The following is a 19,146-nucleotide window of genomic DNA, read 5'->3' on the forward strand; positions in this document are numbered from 1 at the left end:
TCGTCGCTTTTACTTTCCGGGAGTCGTTTCATCGGTAATCATAATTTACGGACAGTTCTCCACTCGTCTATACGCTAGGAAAAAGCGTAAAAGAAGCTCTGGGCGACCAGCCTCTGGCTCATATTCAACATGCAAAAGGACATACCCATCGTGTAACATATTTAGATAAATTAATAGCTTGATATAAATTACACACCGTCATTTTTGCGAGTGCGCTGGCGGAATGAAAACGTTTGTTCTCATTCTGAAGCGGAACTATTCATCGAAGAATTGTTTCTTTTTTGTTTTGCTAGTATCGGCACATTTTAAGACTGCGTTCAGTTCAAAGACGCTACGAAAGGGGAACATGGCCCGGATAAAGTGCGAAGTTTTCGGAGAAAAGCCACTGTCAATTAGTTGGAGCAAGAATGGCCAACCTATCGCTTCCACACATGACCAGCGGTAAGTTTTATTTTGCTTCACGCCATTTGTCATAAATATTTAAGCAGTGCTCTATCAGAAGCACCCTCTCATTGACCGCAAAGGTTAGCATGTCGTTTTCAATAGTCCCTCTAACACCCAAAGAACCCTCTTTGTTGTCATGTTAGCTTCCCAGCCCTGATATTGTTAGGGTATCGCAAAAAATTAATGCTCTGAAAAATGCACTTCGTGAAGTAATTATTGCACATTAGATATACTAATGTCCCTTAAAAAGGGGCAACTTAAGAGGACTTAGAATTCAACGCGTTTAGACATATTGAATATACTAGATTTGCAAGGAGCGGAAAAACCGGACTGGTTTGGAAAACGCTACTAGTTCATCATTGAGTTACAGATTGTTATTTTGTTACTAAACAATCAAAATAATAAACCAAGTTTTTGGTCGCGCACAGGATAATTTTATCAGCTGAAGCTCGAAGTATAAGAAACAGTTATTTGAAACTCTAGTAGCCTTTGCCTATTCCAATATTTATTTCTCGCCTCTTTTTGAGTACCAATGCTCATTCACCTTTTTTAATTTAAGGTACGACATTAGAGCAAGTGAAACTGAAGACAGCCTGGTATCCCAGCTGGAAATCGAGGCCGTTGACCGAAGAGACTCGGCGCTCTTTGCCTGTCTTGGGAAAAACAAACACGGAAAGGACGAAACGAGAACACAGCTAATTGTGCAGGGTAAGCCCTCTTGGGAACAGAGCCTGCATTATACAGCAACATATCAAGCAGACGCGCCTGTAAGAGTGTAAGCAAGAGAAGACTCAGTTGCCGCCTTCGAATAACTGTTTTCAACGGTGCTTAGACATTTTGTGTTATATCAGAATCACTAAAAACGTACATGCAACTTGTTCAATATCCTACATGAGATCGAAAAGTTATTGTTCGCTTTGAACCAAGTCAGTCGCAGCAATTGGAGTTTATTTCTTCATAATTCTAACAGAATGATAAAAGTAGATCTTTTGCACATTATAATAAGTTGGTATCTGCTTAACGCTTACATATTTTATTTTCAAAGAGACAAGCTTGGAATTTATATGATTCGTGCCACCGTCTGCAGCAGCGCGCATCACAAGTCCGTACAATTTATGGGAATCTCTGTTTTTCAGAACCTCCTGGTGCACCATTCAACCTGCGAACTTCTGATGTGACCAGCCGCTCTATGACGATATCTTGGGACCAGCCCTACACAGGAAACAGCCATATCTCCACCTACCGCGTACAGAGTAAAACTTCTGGAAGTGCGTTTTAGTTCATTTCGTTTTCTCAATTTTATAGGCACTCTTTGCATTAGGACGATTACAGCTTTCGAATGTGTATTTTGAATTTCTATTTTTTATAATTTCTTCTTAGCGCTTCACCTGTATTTTTACGAAGGAGTAAGAAAAATGTTTATCAAAGAATTACTCCGGCAGGGTTAGTCTCCTATATGTATGAGCGGGTTGATTGGTAAAGTTGCCAATAAGAACTTCGCTTTCGTCGGCCGCCTTTGGCTACAGCGAGTACTAACCACCATCACTCGATAGTAAACAGCAACAAATCAAAACTTAGGGTACGTGTCTTGCCCTACATAAGGAACATAAACTAGTTAACATGTCTAGCTTAATGAAAGTAACCAATTAAAAATAAAATTTTATTAAAAACTACAGAATTTCAAAACATTGCACCTTACTACAGGTGCGGCGTATTATGCGAGACAAGGCTACATCACCGTTAAATGCGTGGTTTCATTAAAACATTATGTAATGATAATCCTGCACATTTAAGAAACTAAAAGACCATCACCAGCTCATAGTCTTCAATTATAACAGAAAAGCCGTTCTTTTTCTGTTTCAGCAAAATGGGGCGGGGACATTCGAGAAAATAAGATTGAGGGTACTATGACAACAATCACTCTGAGGGAGCTGCGGCCAGTCACCGCCTATATAATTCGAATTCAGGCCGAAAATTTGTTGGGCGCAGGAGACTACAGCCAGGAGATACAAGTCACAACTGACGAAGAAGGTAATGTGACTCGTGAAATCATGGGTATATTACATCGTCCTCCTTTCTTGCATTGCCGCCTTAGACACGGCGAGCAGTGTGCTTGCGTAATGCTGACAGCATTTTAATACATTTATTCTTCCACAAGCTCCCGAGGGACCACCACTCAACGTGCAGGCAACACCAGTGTCATCAACAACATTAAAGGTTACTTGGGAGGTGAGCGAAACTGTTTTCTTTGAGCTGAATAGCATAAATCGCGGTAAATGGTGAGTATTTTTTATTTTTTATAACTGGATCACACTTCCACCTCAGAAACCTGATGATGTTTGCACGCGTGCATAGCCGCTGTAAATAATGCCAACAAAACTAAAATCATCTATGTAGACCACCTTTTTTTGCATCAATATTCATCATCATCATCATCAGCCTGATTATACCCACTGCAGGGCGAAGGCCTCTCCCATATTTCTCCACTTAACCCGGTTCTGTGCTAGCTGCATCCACTTGACCCCTGCGAACTTCTTAATCTCATCCGCCCACCTAACTTTCTGCCGCCCCCTGCTACGCTTTCCTTCCCTTGGAATCCAGTTTGTTACCCTCAGCGACCATCGGTTATCCTCTCTTCGCACTACATGTCCTGCCCATTTCCATTTCTTCTTCTTAATTTCTACTAGAATGTCAGTAACTTGAGTTATTTCTCTGACCCACTCTGCACGCTTTCTATCTCTTAATGTTACCCCTACCATTTTTCGTTCCATAGCCCTCTGGGTTGTCCTTAATTTAAGTAGAACTCTCTTGGTTAGCCTCCACGTTTCAGCCCCATAGGTGAGTACAGGCAAGATGCAACTGTTGTATACTTTCCTCTTGAGCGATACCGGTAAGCTGCTAATAGTCATAATCTGCGAGTGCTTGCCAAATGCGCTCCATCCCAATCGTATTCTTCTTGTTATTTCCTTTTCGTGGTCCGGATCTCCGGTTACTACCTGTCCTAAGTAGACATATTCGCCTACTACTTCCAGTATTTCGCTACCTAATGTAAACTGCTGTTCCTTCCCGAGGCTGTTGAACATTACCTTAGTCTTCTGCATATTGATTTTCAAGCCTACCTTTCTACTTTTCCTGTCTAGGTCATCAACCATTATTTGCAGTTCATCCGCCGAGTTGCTTAGCAAGGCAATGTCATCAGCAAATCGCAGATTACTGAGGTATTCTCCATCTACCCTTATCCCTAACTGCTCCCATTCCAAGTCTCTGAATACTTCCTCTAAACAAGCTGTGAATAGTACTGGGGAGATTGTGTCTCCTTGCCTAACACCTCTCTTTACGGGAATTTTGTTACTTTCTTTATGCAGAACTATTGTTGCTGTGCAGCCGCTATATATATCTTCCAGCACTTTCACGTATGGCTCGTCTACCCCCTGATTTCACAATGCCTGCATCACCGCCGAGGTTTCAACTGAGTCAAATGCTTTTTCGTAATCAATGAATGCTATGTATAAGGGCTGGTTATATTCCGAGCATTTTTCTATCACCTGATTGATGGTATGGATATGATCGATAGTAGAGTACCTTTTCCGAAACCCTGCTTGATCCTTTGCTTGATTGCAGTCTAAGCTTGTCCTGATTCTATTAGCGATTACCTTAGTAAATACCTTATACGTAACAGACAGTAAGCTGATTGGTCTGTAATTTTTAAGGTCCTTAGAGTCCTCTTTCTAGTGAATGAGGATAATGTTTGCATTCTTCCATGGTTCCGGTACCGTCGATGACACCAGGCACTGCGTATACAGGGTGGCCAGGTTTTCTAGCACGATATCCCCCCCCCCCCCCCCGTCCTTCAGCAAATCTGTAGTTATCTGATCCTCTCCAGCTGATTTCCCCCTTTTCATAGTTTCTAGTGCTTTCTTGACCTCGTCCTTCGTCACTGGTTTAACGTCTGACTGTTTTTCCCTACCGCCAATCTCATTACGGTCCTGACTACTTTGGCTACTGTAGAGATCTGTATAGAACTCCTCGGCTACTTTGACTATCTTTTCCATATTAGTGATGACGTTGCCCGCCTTGTCCCTTATCGCATACATCTGGTTTTTGCCTATGCCCAATTTCTTCTTTACCGCTTTAAGGCTTCCCCCGTTCTTTACAGTTTCAAGGTGCAGCGGTGGTGTAGAGGTGCAGCGGTGGCGTAGCGGTAGAACATCCGCCTCGCATGCAAGAGGACCGGGGTTCAAATCCCGGTGCCGCGCAATTCTCCACCGGATGAAAGAAAAAAAAATCTGCGTGTTGATGGAATTGCATAAACAGGTTTGGGGTGCGACCTGATGCCGGTGAACACCTCCGGCAACGCACTCCCTTACCAGAACAGGAGTTGGCCACCCTGGTGCAGTAATTGGCCGCAACCTCCTATGATAAGCTCCATAAAACCCCGGCCCTCAGTCACCAGCGGCTGCGGAACAACTGACCACGGCGGCGGTCAGACCTGTGACGCAGCAGGGGGTGCTAAGAAAGTCTGGCTCCGCTGGACAGGCCGCCATTGGAAACTGACCCTGGCAACGTTTAATGCTAGAACCCTAGCTAGTGAAGCTAGCTTAGCAGTGCTGTTAGAGGAACTAGAGGGCATGAAATGGGATGTCATAGGGCTTAGTGAGGTTAGGAGGTCGAATGAGGCATATACTGTACTGAAAGATGGGCATGTACTGTGTTATCGAGGCTTACCAGAGAGGCGACAACTAGGAGTAGGTTTCCTTGTCACTAAGTATATAGCGGGTAATATAGATGAACTCCATAGTATTAATGAGAGGGTTGCAGGCATCGTAATTCGGCCTAATAAGCGGTATAAACTGAAGGTTGTACAGGCCTATGCACCTACATGTAGTTATGATGACCAGGCAGTTGAAAGCTTCTACGAAGATGTAGAATCGGCAATGCGAAAAGTAAAGACGCAGTATACTGTACTAATGGGCATTTTCAATGCCAAGGTAGGGAAAAGACAGGCAGGAGACAAGGTAGTAGGTGACTATGGCATTGGTTCTGGGAATAGCAGGGGGGAGTTACTAGTTGAGCTTGCAGAGCGCAATAACTTACGAATCATGAATACCTTCTTCAGCAAACGGAAGAACCGGAAATGGACATGGAAAAGTCCTAACGGAGAGACTAAAAATAAAATCGACTTCATAATCTGTTCAACCCCCGCCATTATGCAAGATGTAGAGGTAATCGGGAAAGTGCGATGCAGTGACCACAGGATGGTGAGGTCCCGAATTAGCCTAAATCTGAAGAATGAACGCAACAGATTAGTAAGAAAGAAACCCATCAACGAATTAGCGGTGAGGGGGAGGGCAGAAGAGTTCAGGATCTCGCTACAGAATAGGTTTTCAGCTCTAACTGAGGATGGCGACATTACCCTAGAGGCAAGGAACAATAATTTCAGAGATATCATTACTGAGTGCGCGGTAGAAGTAGGCGGTAGGATAGTTAGAGAGGATACCGGTAAGCTGTCTAAGGAGACGACATATTTGATTAAGAAACGCCAGAGTATGAAAGCTTCCAATCCAACAGACCAGATCGAATTGGCCGAGATATCAAAGCTAATCAATAAGCGCAAGGTGGCCGATATTAGGACGTATAACATGGAGAAAATTGAGCATGCTGTAAAGACATCAATATTAAGATTCGAATAAATATTGTCTGCATATTTACAGTCATTTGAGGCTCGTCCTTAGGTGAATTCACATGAAGACCTAATTATGTTTCCGCTCAAAAGGCTTTTCAATCACAGTTTTTATAAATAAGCTAGTCGCAGCCGCGGAATAGAGTTCACTGCACTAATTTTGATGTCCAAGCAAATAACTTTATCCTACGCATCAATCACCAACTATGGCGCTCATCTGTTAGGAAGTATAAATGTTACGTGTGCAATGCAGGTGTACGCATAGTTGGGCGCAACACTGACTTCAATATTTCGGCACTTCTTTCTCCATGCAGTTAGAGTAATGTTATTTATTATTTCTAACAGCTATATTTTCCCACTGAAAAGAAAGCTCTCAAAATGTGCTCATAGGCTCATGGGTGTTCTTGCATTGCAGCCGCCTAGGAAGGACCTACAAAATGGCCTGCTGAAGGGATATTACGTGGGCTACAAAAAGCATGAAACCACAGATACGTACACTTACAAGACAGTAGATACGACAGGAAGCATGAAGGAAGAGGTGTTACTAACGTCTCTACATCGTTCTACAAAGTACGCTGTGCTTGTGCAAGCATTCAACGACAAAGGGACCGGCCCACCTTGCGAGGAAATTCACCTTGAAACCTTCGAAAACGGTAAGGAGAGATGGCATTTCGATTTTTCTTCACTAACAATTGGCAACTGGCACAACGATCGCATACCAATTTTAATCGTGTTTTGTTTTTGTTTTGTTTTTGTTTTGTTTTTTTTTTGTTTTTTAGATACAATGTATTCGGTTCTTAGGGGAACATTTTACTTCTTACTATTGTTCGCTCTCTTTCTGTTCACATATTTAATTGAATACCATACCACTCATGTTGCTGATTGCATACGAGCTTCGAAACGCTCTGTCACCTTACTTTTCATTTCCCAGTTCTAAATAATCACATCGGAGTAGGACAGAATGTGCATATTATGGCCCCTTAGCGACTCTGGTGCTCTTCAGCATAGCCCCAGGCCTAGTTGAACTCAAGAAAAGGCGCAGTTTTGTTTCTTCCGCGCTCGGGATAACTGATGGTCATTGGGTACCTATGGAAAAATGTTGTGCCGGAATATCAAGGCGATATTTTCGCACTCTAATTTATTCCTCCCACAGTAGTGCACCTTACTTCGTACTGCCCAAATCTTTCCCGGTGTTTTTGTTTTTCGTGGCATTTCTGCTTAAATCATGTTTGGTCTTTTTGCACCTTGTTATTGGGCATGTGTTTTGTTAGCCCTTCCCTATTGACAGGACCTACTCAATATGCGGTTAATGCGGATGCTTTCTTTGCACACTCAACACCATAATAAGTGCACTGTTTCCAGAGTAACCAGACTGAAAAATATAAAGCGTTTTGCCGTAAAGCACTGTAATAGGCGCGATATGCTATTCTCTGTTGCATGAACAGTGAACTTGAAGTGTCTAAAGCGGCTTCGTTTAAAAGATTATGCACACACCTTTCGACATTTTCGCACGTCTTGCTAAATTCGTGATTCCACATCTAATAAATATTTCAGCTCCTTCGCTCACCGTGCCTTGCTATTGCACCGCTATAGGATGAACAAGGGCGCATAGCAAGAAGCGGCCACGTTAGCGTAAAACTACCAGTAGAGTTTCACACAGCCGCGATTTTCAAATGTAACCTTGTATTTTAAGCTAAAGACCAGTTAAAACAAAATGCTGTTTATGTCAGCCTTTTCTAAGATGTTAGAAAACAATATTATTTATTGATGCCGCCCCTGCAGAACCCAACTTCGGTTTTAGTTCTAGAAAACAGATGATGGTGGCCTGTCCTGATATTCAGAAACACGATTCTCAAACACGATTTTTATTTAAGCCACAAACACAGTGCATATATATAAAAAAAAATAAACATTAGACAACACTCACGGTCCAGATTAATTTCGCGACTCCCCGCCACCTCTCGATGTCTGAATATTCGGGCTAGACGGCTGTTTGGCCTTTGCTTTGCTCTTCCCTGAGAGATATATATTTCCCCGAGGACCCAACGATCATGGATTCACATTGCCTCTGTCCTATCCTTTGCTATATACATGCTATACATGCTCCCGTACATGCTCTAAAACAGGTATCTTTACGACTTGGTATTTCTTTGTCGGGATAGATCGCACGCAATTGGTCGGGCCACCTAAGCAAAGCACAGTATTAGTTACACACCCAAAAATAAAGCAGCTACTAATTACAGCGTCATCATCTTTTTTCTACATAATCTTTCTACTACAGTGTAAGAGAACCTTCCCATTGGTAAATAGCTGCATAATACTGACGACTGCCAGCAGAAAAAATTCAAGAGATGTGCATACACTGTGGTTGTGCGTAGAATAAAACTCAGTAAACATTACTGCAACATTATGTTTCCGTATATCTCGTGTTGTTTTTTTTCCTCCTGCTAAATTTATTAGCCGCCTAGGCTAGGTGACAGTCTAAGATAAGACTGGTGTTGATCAGAATGAAACCATGATCGCCTGACTTTATTAGCACATAGCAAAACGAGCACTCATATGACATTTCTTCGTTTCTGTTAATTTGCGTCACGCGGCTGTTGCTATGTAACCGCCAGCTACCCTTACATCTTCACAAAAACGCAAGCGCTTTCCTATACGAGACAATATTTCTATGTGCTTCAAAGCGAAATTAAGAAATGAGCGTAATTATTGGCTCTTGGTGCTGTTTCTGCAGATCCACCGCCGCCCCCATCGTTGAGTGTGTTCAGCACTAGTTCTACGTCAATCCAGCTGCGGTGGAGCACGAACGTTGGTGATGACCCGGCTATAATGGGTATTTTTTTCCTTTTTCTTCTTCTGGCTTAATTTGCGCACAACTTGCGGCTGGCTCCGTTTTACTAGCGACCTTTCTAAAGCGATAATATAAGAAAAAGTCCCTCAAATTCAAAACTGTATATGCGAGAACAATGCATCTTAATTGTCAACAAATGCCACCATGCTGTGTTTAAGCCGCAGAAAAATTCCTTATCTACGTTGGTATACTCACTGCACTACTATAAGTATATTTAATACCATATGGCTGTTTAAATCTATAACTATGGATGACTGTTCCAGGGTACTACATATATGTGAAGGTCCAGCATGGCACATGGGAAGAGCATCAAGTGTCCGCTCATCAGACAACACACACATTCCAGGACCTGCTCTGTGGAACCAACTATCAATTTTACGTAGCTTCTTTCAATAGAATGGGCAAAAGCGATCCCAGCGAAGTGATATCTGCGAAAACCCAAGGAGCGCGTAAGTGATCATCATATAAAGCTACGTGTTAGTAAAAAGATTTTCGTATTGTTCTCTGTTTATCTCCTCTTCTTCTTGATGAATGAAAAAAGAAAGCTTGAATATACATGTCATTGAGCAGGCTCTAGAGCTAAAGAAAGGTTTTATGTAGGTGTTTAAGCATTATGAAGCAGTTTTGACAAAATATTGTTTACTTAAACAGTTCCGCGCTTACAACTTAACACTAGTTTGAGGATAAAATCTCCACAGATTCTTTTTAACAACAAAACAAGCAAACCACCATTTCTCAGAACCTTTAAATTAGGGCAACACATTTATCAAGCACAACCTAATCGGACAAAAATTCCTACTTTCAAACGTACCTAGTTTTATGTTAGCACTCTTCAAATGGTTAGAATTTTATTTCACAGCAACATTAAATTCATTCTTTCAATGTATATTTTGCAGACACTTCAGAGGAATTGACTTTTTTTCTACATGCAAGTAATTACCCCAAAAGCAAATGACAAGCTTCGTTCCAGGATAAACTCCTTAAATGAACAGAGCACTGGTCCCATTCATTTCTCTCTCCATGGTCCGGTTCCCTTCCCAGGTGTAGAGGTAGCATACAGGACGTCGTGTAGCTCGATTTTCCGACTTTCTTTTTTTTTCTGCGTCGCTTCTGTATCACTATAACGCTACAATTATACGCGGTTTATTTACATTCGAAACGTGCTTCGTGCTGACCGTTATATTTTATCAAAGCACTAAACGCGTTTCTTTCTTTTCGGTTTTGTTTTTAGAATAAAAGCTTTCATCGCAAATTCCCACTCCGTACAAATACTCTCCCGGCGATTTCAGATCATTGTTTGGGAAAACGTATATGTTCGCGACGTTCACACAACTGTGTTTTCTTTTTTGCAAACTGCAGCGCCCATCGCCCCAAAGCGTGACGCTGTGCTCAGCGTGAATGGTACGACGTTGACGGTACACCTGAGCAGCTGGAGTGCAGCGGGTTGTCCGATCCAGTCATTCACAGTCCAGTACCGCATTCAAGAAGAGGGCCAGGACTGGGTGCTGGTCTCCGACGCAATCCCGGCCCAGCAAAAAGTGCTCGTAGTGTCCGGTCTTGTGCCCGGAAAGTGGTACATCCTGCGCGTGGCCGGACACAGCGAGGCAGGCACCTCTGAGCACGATTACACCTTCAGCACGCTCACGAACACTGGAGGTACTCTATTGTCCTTGTCTTACCTAGCAAAGAAGCATTATGAGCCAAGCGCAGCTCTCAAACCTATTCTTTGTGGAAAAAAAAAATATAACATTAATAAAGAGAGATGGTTTCAGTGCCGATTTTTTTCTTGCCTAAGCGCCAGGCCAAATATGCCGCCCCGCCCCGATATTTTTACCAATATTTTTGTGGACTCACAGCAGTCCGTCCAAATCTTTCATGCATAATTTATCTGGAAGTTATGTTCAGCATACAAACTCTTACATTTAATATTGCGACCACCACTAACGGCCTATTTTGAAAGCGTTCGTGCTCATCTTAAGAGTTCTAGTTTATTTTAATTGCAGCTCTGCTAACCAGGTTAGAGTCGGTCATTAGAGATAAGAGAACAAATTTTTGTCCCAACTGAATTTTCTGCTTTTACACGTGGCCTAAAATTCAGGAGGCGCAGTGCTTTGTTTTAAAACACTACTATTTCTAACAAAACTATTCACCCACGCAGTGTTTCTCCTTTTATTTGCCGATGCCTTTACAAGAGTCTAAAGTGCGCTTACGTGTAAATTATATACGCTCCATCAAAACTTTTTTTACATTTCTTTTTTTTCCTATTTCAGCGAGCATTCCTCCATTGAACAGTTTGGAAGGCCGCAAACCAGCCTTCTACAAGAGCGTCGGAATCATGGTGCCGCTGGTGTGTGTAGTGGCGATTGTTGTTCTCATAGTGGCCGTCCTCTCGTTCATAATACCTCGTAGACGACGACAAGCCACGCCTGAGCACTACAGAGGTAGGCGGGGCAAGTTTGTTGCTGGCATGATGAACATCATCATCATCATCATCAGCCTGACTATACCCACTGCAGGGCGAAGGCCTCTCCCATATTTCTCCACTTAACCCGGTTCTGTGCTAGCTGCATCGAATTGACCCCTGCGAACTTCCTAATCTCATCCGCCCACCTAACTTTCTGCCGCCCCCTGCTACGCTTTCCTTCCCTTGGAATCCAGTTTGTTACCCTAAGCGACCATCGGTTATCCTCTCTTCGCACTACATGTCCTGCCCATGTCCATTTCTTCTTCTTAATGTCCACTAGAATGTCGGTAACTTGAGTTATTTCTCTGACCCACTGTGCACGCTTCCTATCTCTTAACGTTACCCCTACCATTTTTCGTTCCATGAATGAATGATGAACATATTCACATCAAGTAGGCTTTCTATCAAGTAGGTTTCCGCTATAGCTACTATTGGGCAACTCCAAGAGGAACAGGTTATCACCGCTGCGGGCAATGTTGCATATAGGTTGAGCAATTTGTGGAAAGCGTAAACACATGGAGAAATAATAATACGTGAGAACTTTAGGTAAACTGGCATAGGCCAAATGTAAACTCCGAAAACGAATAATTTTGGAGTTAATGCTGTTATGATATTGTCACCTGCTGTTTGCACTCTTGAAGCATATTGATACCAATTGCTGCATTATGCTACAAAGCACGCATTAGACACTAAGTTTTGTTCGAAAAACAGGATTTAAGCATTGTGTCTTTTTCCGACGGACATTATTTTTGTCATGGGCTAGGATAACTTAAAAAACATAAACCTATAAAAAAAGGTGATATATAGGGCTATTGCTATTAATTCTCTCATTTGTACTGCATTATCAACTCAATTAGCTGCTTGTCTCTGAAATGAATAATATATGAGGACTCTGCTCTGTAGTATATTTCCTTCAGGGATATTTTATGTTCGAAAACGGCTGTCAATTCAGCATTATGATGCGAGCTCACTGTGTAGTGGTACATTCGATTCAACTGCGCATGTTTTGAGCTTGATATATAGCAGCTGCCAGAGCTTATTTGCCATCATGAAACTAACGGAAAGAATTAGCCTCTAAACATCAGCACGGTAAATTGATTAGGCCGCGTATAATTGGTGCATTATTAAAATTCCTTCGCAGACTCTTGCCCTGATGACAAAAACATGGAGGCGATGAGCTTGTCCATCGTGAAGCAGACAGGCAGCAGCATGCAGGCCGCCAGTCCAAACAAGGAGCAGCTTTACTACCCTTCGCCTTACGGCATGAGCCGCGTACAGACGCTTGGCAAGCAAGCTGTTAGTCCCGCAGATGCTGACAACGTTCCAGCTGCTGTGCAAACACTGAAGAGAGTCAGGAGGGAACACATCTACGAGGTACCTTATCCCAGATGGGTAAGTGTCTGCTTTTCCATCGCAAATGCTGCGTAATACAGTCGGACATCCAAAAGTATCCACCTCTTTCCGCAAACTGATTTCAATAACCCTGCCTACATAATCTGAATGGGAATACCGCTCATTTTGCATTGCAATAAAGGTAAAAATACAAGTTTATATTTCTCACGTTTTTCACAAGCTGCTTTTCTATTAGATGTTTCTTGTCGTGAAGATGTGTCCAGGCTTTAAAAAACGTTTCAGGGGGTAGCCTGCCTCTCTTTGGTGGTTAAAAAGTAAATCAGTTAACATCTTCGGCTTCACTTTACAGAGATGTATTTAAATGTTTCCTTTTTATCTTACTTTCAATCGTTATTGGCTTGAGGGAAGCCAAGCCCTCGCTATCTCCGCCAATGGCGGTGCTCTAACCAAACGCGAGTAAATAGAAAAGTAAAACTTGATACACAGCGAATGGAATAGGTAAACTATTTGCGGCCCAAAAGTCTGTTCTCACTACGTTTATTTTGCTTCTGGCATCCTGTCCAGACTACATGATTTGGCTAAAACGTTTTCTCAATGCAGACTGAGGAAGAGAGCTACCCTTATATGGCAGACTGCCCGGCTGACACTGCCAACAATGTTTATCAAACACCAAGAAAATCAGGTAAGTTCCCCAAGAAAAACGCAGGAAAAATATTTCATCAGGTAATGTCAGATTCAAACAAAAAGTTTATTTTGATTTTTATACCAAGAACAAACATTGTACATTCTTTGTAAGTTTCTTGCTGACGCTCACGGCGACATTCCAAGATGAAAGGTTTCGTGTACTGTCATTGTTTAATGGTACTTGACTTGTTTTTCTTTCATTTTGCAGTCTTGATAGCCAAGACGAATTCCAGTTCTACTGCGCAACTCACTATCGATGGACGACGGATAACGAGAGATAGAGAAAGGAACCACAGGCCAGCACAGAATTCCGCAAGTCTAGCATCGGATGGGTGAGGATCTCATAGGGTCGTTGCGTGGTATCCGTACAGCGACGAGATATTGTATAATTATTTTTCCAAAGGCAATTTTCTAAGCGTCATTTCGTTATTAAGATACAAGATTTTTGTAAATAATGATGACCGACAGATTGTCCGCTGCCATGAGTAGCAAATGAATTAAATACTAAATGCATCGTTTAAAAACGGAAGGCACCTATTGGCAAGGTAGAAAATGGAATTGTATTTTTTTTACTTAAAGAGGAGACTGATGGCGTAAGATCTATTTTTACATCTTGTCTATGTATTTCAACTTATGAACAGAGAAACATTCTGAGCAAAGGTGTTTCTTTCATCTCCTGGTATTATACCTAAATTATGCAGCCCGCCCATTCGGAGCTCTCTTAAATTAAAAAACAAAAATGATTTTTCTAAACTGGATGTTCAGAGTGCTTACTGATGCATTGGGCAGCCCGCCAGCATAAAATGGCTGACTTCTTCACTAGAACATAACTATGCTATTCAGGACCCCGTGCGTTTCATTAATTTAAGTAAATTTGGTTGGATGTTCAATTTCAAACTGGGCGCATTATGGATCGCTCAAAATCTCATTTTAACAGCCCCAAAAGTTGGATGATGTTTCATACTTACTTGAGCCTCACGAGGCTTAACCACCCCCTCGGTTCTCCATTTTTCAAAGCCATTCTGCGGACGACAGTGACAGCGAAGGAGCAGCGTACACATTTCAGCGAACGACCAGTGGAAGCTACGGTGAGCATCAGGAGATGTCCGAAGCAGAGTGCGACAGGGATCTGCACTCTAGAGGTTTGTAGAGCCTTGCACATAATAAAACGCGCACTACTTTAGACTAACCAGTACAAGTCAATCTGGACAATTAGTAAAAGCTAGCGTCGAATAATCTTGCTTTAATATAATTTCACTATGGCATAATTCAATCCTCCCGATGTAGCATGCTGATTCATTGCGGGCAATGCTTTTAATTGGTGGTCCGAAAAGTTAGCTTGCGTTTTACTACGCAGGCATTCCTCGCTATCTTGTTCTTTTGGCAATTCAAGGTTTATTGACAGCACTTGACTGACAGCACTGGGTTCAGTATGATGACCGATGCGCAGACAATTCTTCTTTCAGATGCGATGTTGAATAAAATACGTTTAGCGGGATCGCTGTTCATGTACTTTTGAAGACCCCACCAAGTTTATGTGCATACTCCACAACAGTGCAAAACACACCAAAGGCCAAACACTCTTCATTGTTGCCGAAGTATACCTGAGGGATCACGATCAACAGTTGGCACTGCAGCCTGTCACCGCCTTCGATAACTTCACGCAGATTCTTTCACACCGACGGAGCCTGTTTGTACCGCACACGAGCGCTGTAGCGCAAACATATGATCTGCCGCGGAGCAAGCAGAGCTGCTTTTCCGCTTAAACCTTGCTGCTATGACACAGTACGTCACCGCTCTAGAGACCGACGGGCTATTTGCAGCCACTCTCCGTGCTACTGGTTTTCAGAGCTGGCACCTCTAATTGCTTAGGGAGCCCTATTTTAATGGTGTCATATAAGGGACGTCACCGCATTTTGGTTTTTGTGAATGCTTTGAAAGTTCAGGGGTTTCGGGACATTTATATGCAATGTCCTCACCAAAGCGCGACCTTTGCAGGCAAAAAAAAAATATATTGGCAATATTCTCCGGGAATAATCTACTCGCTTTGGTTAATTTTATATTTTCTTTAGAGTACCTTAACACAGAAGATGTTAAAACGTCACGTTAAACCAGGCCACATAGCTAAACAAGCGTTTAATGCTATACAAGGAAACGTCGCCACAATTAACACTTGCTTACTGAGTAAGACAGTTTTCTGAGCTGTGGCCTGCGGCCTTTGATCATTATTAGCATGTGTTTCGTTAAGCTTAGATTACATTAGTTGGCCTCTGAAATATTTGTCTATTTGTGCATCCCTACTTTCCACTTATCTTTCTTTACTGCTTGTCACCAGCCAAGCGACTGGAAGCACTGGGAATCCATGTTACGCCCGGCTACAGTATAACCTGAGAACTACTCAACTCCAAGAATAAGCAACAAGGGAGGGAGACCTGCGTGTGATGTCATGCCTTCTTCACCAGTTCCATGAACATCATGAGTGTGTGCACATGACGACCAATAGTGGGGCGCCCGAGGTGTCTGTGTGTGTGTGCGTGTGCGTGTGCCTCCCTCAAAGTGCCCTCGACAATCCGTTTATGTGCGATTGTGTGTGAGTTTATCACGACTGCCGGCATAAAAGAGCCTCCATACTGTGCCTCGGCGGAAGTGAGCCGTGACTTTCTATTGACGTTGCTGTGATGACAAAAACATATTTAGTGCATTTAAGATGAGTGAGCGACGGCCATCTTCAAGTGCTTTTACACGATGTTTAATACGTCATAAGCGGGCTTGTCAAGTTTCCGACAGGACATTGTGTATACACTATTGTTCTCCAACAAATATTGTCACCTTAAAAATTAAAATGCGTGTTTGTTCAATGTTTTCACTGTCAGTGTTGTACCCCTAAGAATAATGTTTCAATGACTTCGATTGCTGAAGCAAAAGTAAGTGCAGAATGATATTATTGCCACGAATGGAGGACAAAGTGCGCTGTAAATAACGTGGTCCTTTTTTAACGCTGTCCAAAACTCACTCATCATTTACTTCAATTGCAGTAGGTTCTGTGCTCTTCCTGATCCTACTGCTCATTTCTCTTTAGTTTTCACGCTGGAAAGCTTGCATGGTTAGCTGTGGAATATGACGTTGCGCAGCAGGTGATGACTGGAGGTGTAGTGACTTGGTTTCCGGCACCCTGGGATTAAACGAAAGAATGCGCTAAGAGTGGCCTAACTAGATATATTCTAAACCACCAATGACGCAGTATTAAAAATTAATTGCAATTGTTTGCAACAAGGCTTTTTTGTTTTGCCTTCTGGATGAGGTTTTATCAATAAAATACAAAGGGCCTAATCACAAATGCTTCAACGTTAGGGTTCGTCCTTCCGGCTTTTTACTCGCTCCACACACGACTAAACAAAACAAGCGTTGAAAATGACTTTATTATGCCCTATGTATTCCTCGGTGTTCCGAATATTTAAAAGATGTTGTGGTGTAAGTCGTCTGAGTTTTTTGTTTTGTTTTTTTCATGTGATGTCATTCTTTAATTCCCAAGCAGTGATTTTCATGCCGCTGTAGCAACTTTTCCCTACACCTTTTTAATAAGATTGTTATATAAGAAATGAAATCAAAATCCCGCATGTTTGTATGATTTTTAAATTACATTGAAATGATATCAGTAAGGCTTGAAAAGGAGGATCAACGATCATTATTTCATCACTCGTCGTCACATCAGAAACGTTTTTGATCTAGGTGCAATAGCTTCAAATGTATCGGCTATAATAACTGATACTTCACGTTACCAGCAACTAAATACAAGCACGAGAACTCACAAGGTTCTCCTACTTTCTTCACTCTGCTTCCACAGAACAGGAGAACCCAAGAATGCGCCCTATCTGGCCGCGAGCAGCAGTTTTTTTAATTATTTTGTATATTAGTACCAAAGCAAAGCATTACCTTTTGACTTGAATACTTAAAACGTCGCCAGGGAACAGAACATTTGTTGTTTTTTATTGCTACCATTAAACTGGCGTCTAGTGGCTTTAACTTGCTTTTTAAGTTTTTCATTTGATAAGAACATCATAGCCGTGAATATGACAATTTTTTCAAATGCTTTTCCTACTATCATCTACACTGCCGATTTGGAGGTTCAATTTATAACGAACGAGTGGCGGTGCCTCCGTCTATAAACTCAAAACGCATACATTCAAAAAATGAAATATTTAGTTAGTCGAGCCCAGTTTCCAGGATAATTGTCTTGCTTCGTGCTTATTAGTTGCGCTCTGGAAGTCATTCTGAATAATTCATGCTGCTCATATACTCAGTGCAGTTAACGAAGTTAGAAAAATACGCGTTGTGTTACAAAACGTTTTTAGCTAATAAAACATGCCGTTTCAATTGAAATAAACAAATCTGCTTAATCTTTTTTAAAAGCATTGAATCGAAGTAATACTGCCAAACTTTCTGACGAAATTTTATTTGTGAGAATAGCCCGAACTATACTAGGCAGTATGTATATAAGCAAATGAAACCAGGGACATGAAGTTTTACAGGATTCTGGAATTTCGCATTTGAATTCTGTGTTTTCCTAAATGTTTATATGCGTATGGTTCGCTGCTGTTGTTCATCTATATACAGATGAAAAAGGTTTTACAAGAATGTTTCATAAAGTGCTGTGTTAAACTAACTGTTGAGTACAGATTACATATTTTCATATAAAATGTGAATAATAAAACGTGACATACGCTTCGGTTAGGCAGACGCGTTTTATGTATACCGAAACAAATAAACCAATTAATGAAGAGGTAGCATGTGTGAATTTCCTTTCCTCTTGCTTATATTGATGTGATTTTGGTTTCAAGTGCCGGAAATCTATGAAACTGAACAATGTTGCATTTTAGTTTGGACCTTAGAAATAATTATCTTTCAACTTTTCAGGACAAAATTGCTTTTTGCGCTAAAATTTTCACTTTAAAATGTATTGTTTCTTTCTTCGTGAAAAAACATTGGCAACTGAAATTGAGGTAAAAATAATCACTGCACCAATAAACATTAATTTATTACGGCGCCATTTCGCCGTTATGCAGTAGATGAGTATAGATTTGCTGCTCGATTTCTATGGGGTTAATTCTACATGTTACAATATTTTCCAATAAACTATTTTGACAGTACCTGGACAATGGGCACAAATTTGGGGCATAAGAATAGTGCAAGTCAAGTACAACGACTCCGGTAATTGTGCTTTCGAAATTCTTAGTGTGTTGTAGGCACCACTCAGTGCATAGAGAAGCATATATGCAATGTAAAACGGCATATCATCCCGTAACGCATGTCTGTATGAAGAGTGAAGCAATACTGACAACATTAGTTCACTTTGAATCAATCTTGCTTCCTTAGCCAAAAAACTTTATTGAAAAGAGTAAAGACACCAAATTTTGGTTTCATTATTCTTCTTGTTGATTATACGTAAGACCTTCCTATATACAGATCACCACACGGTTTTCGCCTATGGACCCTCAATAATTTTTAACCTCATTTTCTTTTCTCACTAATTTCGGTTTCACTTTCAGCAGCCGAAAGATGACCTTGACGTCACAATAAGGTCTCGATCATGCTCGGCATGAAAAAAAAACAGCAATATAATGTTTTCTCATCACTTTTAGTGATTCCTGTTCTTGAGGCAGGCTGGCT

General features: G+C 41.6%; 1 protein-coding gene and 1 long non-coding RNA gene across 2 annotated transcripts in view; one reads left to right on the forward strand and one right to left on the reverse strand.

The window, feature by feature from the left end:
* The window catches only part of LOC146190512 (cell adhesion molecule Dscam1-like), a 140,724-nt gene extending 124,792 nt beyond the window's left edge, over positions 1–15,932 (forward strand). Inside the window, exons 14-28 of the mRNA XM_084600181.1 lie at positions 294–441; positions 1,004–1,152; positions 1,581–1,712; positions 2,308–2,475; positions 2,603–2,673; positions 6,540–6,777; positions 8,862–8,960; positions 9,242–9,427; positions 10,338–10,634; positions 11,249–11,419; positions 12,584–12,834; positions 13,396–13,477; positions 13,688–13,811; positions 14,497–14,621; positions 15,815–15,932. Of these exons, the coding sequence (XP_084456307.1) occupies positions 294–441; positions 1,004–1,152; positions 1,581–1,712; positions 2,308–2,475; positions 2,603–2,673; positions 6,540–6,777; positions 8,862–8,960; positions 9,242–9,427; positions 10,338–10,634; positions 11,249–11,419; positions 12,584–12,834; positions 13,396–13,477; positions 13,688–13,811; positions 14,497–14,621; positions 15,815–15,870 (2,297 nt within the window). The 3' untranslated portion in view covers positions 15,871–15,932. The remainder of the gene's footprint in view (positions 1–293; positions 442–1,003; positions 1,153–1,580; positions 1,713–2,307; positions 2,476–2,602; positions 2,674–6,539; positions 6,778–8,861; positions 8,961–9,241; positions 9,428–10,337; positions 10,635–11,248; positions 11,420–12,583; positions 12,835–13,395; positions 13,478–13,687; positions 13,812–14,496; positions 14,622–15,814) is intronic.
* A 481-nt stretch (positions 15,933–16,413) lies between these two features.
* Positions 16,414–19,146, reverse strand: part of LOC146190513 (uncharacterized) — a 124,421-nt gene continuing 121,688 nt past the window's right edge. The window contains exon 6 of the long non-coding RNA XR_014706320.1: positions 16,414–16,651. This is a non-coding gene — a long non-coding RNA (uncharacterized LOC146190513). The remainder of the gene's footprint in view (positions 16,652–19,146) is intronic.

Source organism: Amblyomma maculatum, chromosome 4 (genome assembly GCF_055883805.1).
Source record: "Amblyomma maculatum isolate TAMU_Amacu chromosome 4, ASM5588380v1, whole genome shotgun sequence".
NCBI classification, from domain to species: Eukaryota; Metazoa; Arthropoda; class Arachnida; order Ixodida; family Ixodidae; genus Amblyomma; species Amblyomma maculatum.